The following is a 10,112-nucleotide window of genomic DNA, read 5'->3' on the forward strand; positions in this document are numbered from 1 at the left end:
CAGTTAAAATTATAATTTAGACTTGTTTTTAAGTCCGGTCAACAATTACAATGATCAGAGAGTCTCTTTTTGTCCTTACAACATTGTTAAAATATAAAAGTGTGTGGAACTCAAATAAAAATAAAAATAATATATATCAGTATGAAGAAAAACTAAGTATTATATAATATCTGTGAATGAAATTGATATTTTGGAATGGAGATGTGCCTAAGTGAAACATAGAACATGATAGGCAAACCAGCCAGCGTGTTATTTTTAATTAAGTGGTATAATTATTTGATTAATGGATTAATCGAATTTCTCATTTAAATGGACTTTATGGGATGGTTATTCAGTTATGCAAATCTTGGAGATGATAGAAAACTCATAAAGAACACCCAAAATTATCATTTTTTTTGGAAGACAAAGGACTTTAAAAAATGATGCATTCTTGTTGTGAAAAGGAGACAAAAAGTAATGATATGATGTCAAATATAGAAATGGTCGATGAGAAAAAGGCTCCATGCATGTGTGTAACTATGTGTGGAGAAGTGGTCAGAAGTTGAACCTTCCATCCTCATCCTTTTAACCAGTAAAGTGTAGATAAAAACAACAAATAATAATATTATATTATTTAATAAAATAGGATTAATTTGAGATATGAAAACATGTATATTTTAGGATTATATGATTCTTCTTTGATAAAGACCAGCTTGATTAAAGAAAATGTAATTGCCAAAATGCTCTAAATTTATTGTCCCAAATTATTCTAAATTAATGTTCAATTAAAAATTAAATTATTTATTAGTATTGTTTTTTATTTATTATCATTAATAATTACAACATATATTTTCTCCTTGTCTACATTTACTAGGTCACACTTTCTTTTTCTTTCCTTTGTATTTTCTCTCTTTTCTCACACTTTCTTAGTTAAAAGAGATACCCCTTTAAATCACATGATGTCACTTTCCTGCAAAGCCTATTTCTAAAGATTCACACTAACCTAACTTGGTATCCCCAATTTTATATCACATCATTTATATTTAAATACATATATTTAATATTTTCTTTTTATAAAATTAAATTAAAATAAAGTGTTATTTTTATTCGTTGACAAAGAGTGACTGAACTGGGATAGCACAAAAACTCAAGGGACATAAGATCCCATTCCACTTATAAGATATGCACACTAACTCATGAGGCTCACTCTTTCCTATATGCTCTCTCCATTCAACAAAACTTCAACCTTAACTTGTCTTTTCTTGGTTTTATCCTTCTGATATCTATGCCATCTTCACTTAAAGACTAAATCTCAAAACCCCATCCAGTCCCATGTTTTAGTAGCTATGCCTTCTTTGCTTCATGACATGTTTAAACCCTCTTTGACATTTGTCCCATGATTCTGACATTATAAGGCTGTTCTTTTTCATAAGCACCAATCATTTAATCACGGGATTCATCACTGACAACATGAGAGATTCATCAAACAACATCATAGATGAAGTACTACAAGGTTTGGAGTTGGCAAGACAGCTCCAAATGAATCTCAGCGTGCCTTATTCTTGTAAAGAAACCCGTAATCAGTTGATTCAGAAGATCATATCAACATTTGAAAAGGCACTTCAAATGGTAAAATGGAAAAGAGAGTCATTGGGTGAGCCATCATCTCAACACCTTGCAATCAGAGTGTCAGAATCTCCACCTTTGAGCGACAGTGAAGGCTACATAGATCTGAAAGACCATGATCACATTGTTTCCAGAAAGAGGTAACATGCATGATAGAATTTTTTCGGAACTAGGATCCTCTCTACGTTCTTTTTTTACTTGTTTTCAATAGCAAAAATATTATTTCATTATACACATTGTTTTTTTCCCAGTATTACTCAATTTTTTCGTAATCCTAATAACGGGACCGGCTGTAACTTTTCTATTGCAGAGAGACTTTGACAATATGGACAAAAACAATTAGAGTTAAACCAGGAATGGGGGTGGAAGAGCCTCTTGAAGATGGACACAGTTGGAGAAAATATGTGCAGAAGGACATTCTTGAAGCTGTGTATCCAAGGTAGCACCAAATTTAATTTTCTACAAATGCTATTATGCTAATGTTGTAGATAACATCTATTATATCTTTAGGATTAACATTTTTAGATACAAATTTAGTCATGTAAACCTAACAGTCAACATGTATATATACAGAGGTTATTATAAATGCACCCACAGAAATATTCAAGGTTGCTTGGCCACAAAGAAAGAGCAAAGATCTGATGAAGACCCCACTGTCTTAGAAATCACTTACCGAGGAAAGCACACTTGCACAATGACCACCAATATAGTTACTCCATCTGCTCCAAATGAAAATCAAGAATCAAATTTGAACACAAATCCTCAGAATCAGAATAATAGCCTTCTAAGTCTTGAGCAGCAACCAAATCCAAATGAGCAAGTTTTGAACCTTAGGGCAGGTCTAAAAGTGCAAAGAGACAACCTTAATTCCTCCCCTCATGACCAATCATTTCCTTCAACTTCAAACATTAAAACTGAAAATCAAATTATCCCATTATCCCCTATGCTTGAAAACTGTAGTTCCCCTTCATATATATCTCCTGCCACTTCAGGAATAAGCCACTTTGCAGTTTCTCCAAGTTTGGCAAGTTCAGGGTTTCAGATCAATGACATGATCTCAGCTGCAAACTCACCAACCGTTGGATTAGAGTTTCCATTTGACCAGTTTGAATTTGATGGTCATAACTTCACTTTGGATAACCTTCCATTTTTCTTCTAATAGGACAAATGAAAGCTAAAAAAATATATTATATATATATATGTATATACATATACATATATATTATATTTTAGAATATGAAGCATATGATGAAACATACTCATAATGAAACATTTCTATATGTCTTAACTACATGTAACGTAGGGATATGCAATTTAAGCTTGTTTGCTTTCTCAACGGGGATTTTTATAATGTATTTTCTCTCTATCTCTCGTTTTTGGATTTCAAATGTCATAGTTTAACTGTACTTGCAGAAAGTTAGTGTGCTTCGTTACTTCCAGAAAGTTAACTACTTTTTTTTTGTTCCCAATTTTCTATGAAATAAATATATATGTTGATGATTTCCCTAAGAAAGATAGCTTAACATATTGATCATTGACTATGGAAACTGTGCTTATATGACGACAAAAATAAAGGGAGAGGATAGCGACCGATTCTTTAGATTTTATTGAACTTCGATTTAAGTGGGAAAATACTGTTTAATGTTTACAACTTGTTCAATAAAAAAGTAGAAGTGAAAGTACTAAAGTAGCCGTGTTTATAAAATATGAATCATATTTATACCTTTAAGCCAAGTGTGGGAAGACTTTTCTATATGTTAAATCTGTTAAATACGACTAGACTATGTTATTGAAATTTGAAATAAATAGTCAAATAATATTTTACTTAAACGTTTGTTTGGTATACCTTACCAAAATGGTAGCGAACCTCTAAATTTATTTTCAGATTTTCACAGGTAGACTAATAATGGTACAAAACTTATAGGTGAGATTAATATGTAAGACTATATTAAATACTTATCACCAATTTTTTCACTGCTTTTGGTAAAAGAAATTCAAGGGAAGATAGCCAAATTTAATTTAAGGATGTGGATTTGGTGATTTTACAAATCTTGTTATCAGATAATGATTAAAAGGATATTCTTTGATTTTAGTGAAATTATATAAACTATTATTACATTTTTTAACTTACATAAATTACTCATAATTATATATATATATATATATATATATATATTACATTTACAACTCTATAGAAGAGATAAGTGTAAATTCTTAAACTAAAATTAGTGATAAATGAACTTATGTTAAATAAAATATAATATTTTTTGGAGACAAATATAAATAGTATAAGAGTAAATACATCTTCATTATTTTTGTTCGTTACAATATAGTACAAAGTAATTTAAACACCTCAAAATTATTGATTGTAGTTTGTAACGTACCAAAAATAATAAATAAATATTAACTCTTATACTATGTAGAATTGTCTGAATAATATACTATGTTTTATTAAATTAATTACACCCATTATCATTTTTGCTTAAAAAATCACATATATTCATCCTATAAGAGTAGTCGTGTAACTATGTATATAACTTAAGGTCATTTATGTAGGTACAAAAAAAAAAAGAGTGACATTTATATAATTTCACTAAAATTACAACTATAATTTACTCTAAAATAAAATACAAAATTAGAGCCTTGAAATCTTCATCCAGCTATCTATACACTGAAGTCATCGAAGTTATCATTTGATGATATCTCGAGATGAAGATCTCAAGTTTAATGAGAATTTATATTGCAACTAGCTAATACTTCATACAATGCACGGGTTTTCAAATAAAAAATAGTAATCACTCTAATTTTATTTATAATATGTTATTAACTAAATTGTGCATACCAGTAAAACTGATTAGTTTTCTTCATTTTCCAAATAAACACTGTAGGATTACAATAGCACACTCATTTAATATTGCAACTTAGTTAATAATCTTATTGAAAACAAAAATAATCACAACTTTTAATGGAGAGAAATGAGGAAAAATAATAAATATAAAGCATCTAATAAAAGGAATCATCCAACCTAGTCACTTTTTAATGTCTCACTTTCCGACCATCAGAAGTGGATTTGGGAGAAACCGAGAAAGTTATTTAAAACAACACCGGTGGAGATATGTTGTAATGTTTGGTGTTTCTAATGATATCCCGAATCAATCAAAAAATGTTATTTAATTAAAAAAATAAGAATTATAAAAATATAAAGTAATATTTTATATTATTTAATACAATTCTATTGAATTAGGATATTAAAATTAGAATTTATTTTAGGACAAATAATTTCTGTTCATCCATGTCACCTTTTGATGATTTAGTGGAAAGGAGAGACGTAAGTCACCACCAATGAGATTTTGAAATATCAATATCTATTGGCATTAGGCTCATTTATGGTTAAGTCGCTAACACAAAATCATAAATGTCAAAATATTAGGGGTTACGCGTGAACAAAGATTACTTGTCTCAAAATGATTTTCCTATTTGATCAACTTTTTTCTAGTAATATAAAATTATATTATATGTTTTTAGAATTTTTCTTTTAATGAGGTAATACTCTTTTATTAAACCGAGATAGAAAATTGAGATAAGTGATCTTTCCCTAACAAAACTTATTATATTGATGGATAATATTATTTAATTCATAAATTACTAAACTGTACTTTTTGAGTATTTGTTATCAAAATTATAATATTTTTTTGTTAAAAAATAAATATATAGATGGCCTGTCCTTTGAACTTTCTAAAAGTATGATAATGGAAAGATATTATGTTAAGTATCATTCTTCTTTGTAATCCTCCTTCTTTTAGGTTGGATTGCATGCTGTTGCGATACCAACCCCAGGCTCCATTGCAATAATGATTAAATATTTTAACTAGGTTCAGCTGTTTCTGTCTTTTTTAAAATTTCCTAAAGAACAAATTAAAATTAATCTAAATGAGATAATTTTAACTTCAAAGATAACTATTGGTTCGAATAAAACAATTTCTAATGGTAAAAGGTTAAAATTAAAAAAAAAATAGTTGCCAGATATTACAAAGAATAAATGCTCACTTGAAGCTTAAATTGCATTTTTTTCTTCATGAAAGAACGTATACATAGATATCTTTTTATGTATTACTAATAGACTATTTGGTAGTGAGGAACAAGGTTATATTCAAGAATGTGAGGTTTCACTTAGATGAGGTGATGAAACTTATTTTCTTGCACTTTTGGAATTCCATGTATGCTTGTTTTGGTAATTTCAACTTCTCTTTGTGGATAAGAGTATCACTTGTTCTCCTAATCTTATTTATGTTATCAATAAAGCTGATAAAAAAACTTCACCAAGCTAATTTTCTTGCTGTCCATGCTAACATAAAAACACTGAAATGGAAATTGAATTCATAAAAGCTTGACAATAATGGTCACTTTGCATGAGAGGTTGCTAATAAACATTAGCTAGCTAATAATACATGTCACGACCAATTACACTAGAAAATATTGCTGTAGTTAATTAAAAGAGAGAAAATGAGAAATGCCTGTAATTAAATTGCTCTTCCCATGTTCTATCTGTTAATAGTACAGCTATACATACGTACATACAGACACAGTAAGTGATCATTAAATAAAGAAATAATAGAAAGAAAGAGTTGTTGGCGCTGATGTTTTGGTGTGGAATCTGAAAAGTAATAACCCTTCTTTAGCAGAATGTTTGCTGAATTTGTTGAGCGAGTTCTTCAGCACTGAGTTGGCATTCAATTCCAATCTATAAATATACCATGAGTGTTTATTAAGCAAACACAATTACTAATCAACCTAAATTGAACACGTAAGTAGCTTACATATATGATCCAAGAGATATATTCTCTCTTCCTTCACCAATAATAATAAAGCAAAAATAACAATAATAATCAGATTTTAATGTTTTTAATTAACATATCATATTTTTATTAACACGAGACACCGTATAAAATATGATTTGAGATATCTGTATTGAACCTATATAGCCATTAATATGCTAGATTACATGATATAGTTATAATGATAATAATTAAATGGAAGAAGAAAAAAGACAACAATTTAAGTATGTCTATTCAGCTTTCAGCAAATGAGGACAAATGTCTGCATGGTGCAATTACACTACAGAAATGCAGTAAGTACTCTCTCAGGTACATCATGCAATTTATTAAAGAACTGCAGAGTGTTTTCTAAAAGTTTCAAAAAAATAATAAAAGAAACAGATATTTCACCATGCATTATCATCATGATTGGTTTGCAAAAGGTTGCACACTGTTGCTGGAAAATTTCCTTAGGGTAGAGTGGTAAGAACTTAAAAAATCCAAACCGTTTCCCTTTTAGGGTTTAAGGAAGAGGGAGGATCAAAAGGATATGCAATGCAAGACCAATAATGCAACCAAGACTTAGAAATTATATAAATTAGTTAACCTACACTGGATCTAGCTGTCATTCAAAGAACAGCTAGACTTTACATCCATGCTGAATGCAAGGACTGACATTTTACATTATGCATTTCATAAGATAAGATAAGATGCTGCAGAAAATAAGTACCAGTCTTTTCACTTCTTTCTGTCGTTATTTTGTAGTCATTTCCATTATATAATTAATATATGCTTAGTCTTATGTGGGCCGTTATGCCTTCAATAACAATATTTTACATTTAAAAATTTCCACTTCCCTTGTATTTATTAGTTTTAGAAGGTAGATGTGAAGATTTGAGCGTAAAAAAATGAGATTCTAAATAACATTACTATAACATTCTAAGTTCTAACTTACAAATTTCATATTCAATTCTCTTATATGCATATATTTTTTACATTGATTTAATGATGTACACATATTTGGTTTCTCATGTACATTATCTGGTTGTAATAGGTTCGGTAATCTGTGACCAATCACTTTCATTTCTCATTAAACAAATGGTTACCAAGAGAATACAATGTTATTTTTGTCCATCAAACCTGGCCACATTACTCATTTTAAGAGGAAGCAGTATAGCGGACCGCAATACGTGATATGGCCATAATATTGCAGTTGTGGTGACCGCCACAACCGCATCATACCGCAATTGTGATGTGATACTAAATCACAATGATGCGACCACAATAGGCCACATCATGACCGCATTTTGACCGCATCAGGCCGCATCATACCGCAACCGCAGTGACTGCAACTGCGACCGCAATTTAAAACACTGGAATGAAATATTAAGAAATAAGATTATCAATTTATACCTTGATAGTGAATGAGTTCAGCATGGTTTCATCGGCAGTGCTAATGTTAACATGGAGAATCTCGAGTGCAAGTTCTTCAAGTGCTAACATAATCTTCAAAGCTTGCCCGGGAATTCTTTGAGAAACAGTCTTCAAAAGAAGATGTGGACCTGAAAACTTGACCTCCACGTCAGCAATAGGGGACTTGGAATTAGCAACAAGCTCATTGATGTTATCATTGATAGAGGAATTAGCTGAAGAAGTAGGAGATGGCTCAAGAGAGTTTGATATGGTTGGTGAAATGGTGTAACCTGTTGGTTGCAACCTTGGCTTGTAAGGACTACCTGGTTGTGGAGTCCTTGGACTAATGGGAAGGTTTAGTCTAGGGCTCAGTGGTGGTTTTCTTGGACTAAGTGGTGAAGGCCTTGGGCTTGAACAAACTAGCCTAGGACTTAGTACGTCGGTGTAAACTTTTCTTTGTTTCTTGGCCTCCAGGGCTTGTAGTACCTGCTGCAATTCGTTGATGTAATCAACCACCCCTCCAATTATTGATGCTTGATCTCCCTAAAACACATATTGAAGAAATATATGAGAGAGATTAAGTATAAACTACTATTATAGATTATTGAAATATAGTTTAGTACTCTATGAAGTTATTGCATGCTTCTGGACTAACGGTCCCGGACACATTCAAACCCTTAATCATGCATTAGTAAGCCAAAATCATGTAAGTTTTTATAAGTAGGATATAACATTACTCTTTCCTAAGAATAAGAATAAGATGGTAGCTTTCTTACAAATATAGGCAGATATCTAAGAGAGAGATCTTTTTAATATGTGTATTATCACCTAAAATTTTACCAGTTTGAAATGCATGGTGTGCACTTCATACTGCAAAATAAAATGACAAATATATTAAAGCAACGTGTTATGAGCATGTCAGTGTTGTTGATTAATTTCTAGACTTACTCTTTTGACATAAAAACAAGGCATAAGTGACCTTAACACAGACAAGTGCTCATTCATTTGCTTTCTTCTGTTGCGCTCCACTGTAATGTGAGAAATCCTTTGTTGCCCATCTTGGTTTGCTTCTTCTGTCTCAGTGTTAGTAAAAACTTTCTGTCTCTTACTTTTTGGCGAGGTTTCAAGCTCAGTTTCTTCTGAACCATGTTGTTTTTGTACTTGAACACTTGAAGAGGTTGACTTCTGTGACACAAATCTCGATGTTTCTTCACCCTCTTTTATTAAAGTTGAGGAACCAATAACAGGTTCGTTAATGAGAGGAAAATCAGTAGTGAAGTCTTCTAAGCTTTCCAAAATGGCAAAGAGATCATCACCACCAAACTCTTTGTCCTCAAAAATATCAGAAAAGCTGTCATCCATTTCAGATTTTTCCTTTTCTGCCCCGAGAAAGATGCAAAGAAAGTACTAGAAAATGGGTTCTAGAGCTTGGAGTTTAGAGGTGAGAAAAAAGACTTGAATATTAGAGAACAATAGAAATTAATGGAGTTAAGAAGTGAAGTTGTGTGAAGATCGAGAAAAAGGGTGGAGACAAAAAAGGAGTAAATATATATGAGAAAGAGTTAAGTGATAGAGACTAGAAGAGTGGGGTCTTTGAGTGTTTCTAAACGGTTAGATGCTAAGGGATCTAAGGCAGTGTTAAGTGCACAAAATCCTAAGAAGGCTGAAGGAAAAGCAGAACAGAAAAAGCAGTACCAGACTGCAGCAATAATCAGAGTTTCAAAATTGAAAAGAAAGAAATAGTGAGAACCGTTGGAGAGAGAGAGAGGGGAGAGAGGTAGAGTGGGGAAGAGAAGGGTATTATAACTTTATATAGTGAAGCTAATGCTTACAAGTTACAGTATAGTGTATGCCAAAGAATGATGCTGCTTTATGTGGTTAATGCAGCTATATTTTGATTAGAATTGTTAAAATGGGTCGAGTTCTGGCTAGGGCATATAGATTTGGGTTAAATTAGACAAGACTAAAAAACACTAAGTATAACTTATATATATTGAAAGCGTCATAAGTTGACAAGGGTTGTCGCAGACGGCCATATAATATTAAAAAAAATTATTTAATTTTAATTATTTGTAAGCTATATTTTTTTTTTAAATATATGTATTGTTTTATATTAATGTATAATTTTTTAAAAGTTATTATGTCAAATTTAACAAAATTTGGAGCTCTAACACTTTAAGTTTGAGTTAAGATGTAATCTCAAATCTATTTAATTATATTATTCTTAACCTAACTTCTTTATAAAATTTGTCATTCCTTTTAGGCTTTCATTGTCTAGTA

The 10,112-nt window shown here is 30.9% G+C and overlaps 2 protein-coding genes across 2 annotated transcripts; one reads left to right on the top strand and one right to left on the bottom strand.

Moving 5' to 3' along the window:
- LOC109327735 (probable WRKY transcription factor 30) lies at window positions 1,450-2,779 on the top strand. The gene is made up of 3 exons (XM_019560893.1): window positions 1,450-1,745; window positions 1,916-2,044; window positions 2,179-2,779. The coding sequence occupies exons 1-3, from the start codon at window positions 1,450-1,452 to the stop codon at window positions 2,762-2,764; spliced, it is 1,011 nt and encodes a 336-aa protein (XP_019416438.1). The 3' UTR covers window positions 2,765-2,779.
- On the bottom strand, window positions 5,961-9,297 carry LOC109327517 (transcription factor SPEECHLESS-like). Its single transcript, XM_019560690.1, has 3 exons — window positions 8,781-9,297; window positions 7,833-8,375; window positions 5,961-6,346 (listed from the first exon to the last, which is right to left on the bottom strand). The coding sequence occupies exons 1-3, from the start codon at window positions 9,192-9,194 to the stop codon at window positions 6,281-6,283; spliced, it is 1,023 nt and encodes a 340-aa protein (XP_019416235.1). The 5' UTR covers window positions 9,195-9,297; the 3' UTR covers window positions 5,961-6,280.

The sequence above is a fragment of the Lupinus angustifolius genome, chromosome LG15 (assembly GCF_001865875.1).
Source record: "Lupinus angustifolius cultivar Tanjil chromosome LG15, LupAngTanjil_v1.0, whole genome shotgun sequence".
NCBI lineage: Eukaryota > Viridiplantae > Streptophyta > Magnoliopsida > Fabales > Fabaceae > Lupinus > Lupinus angustifolius.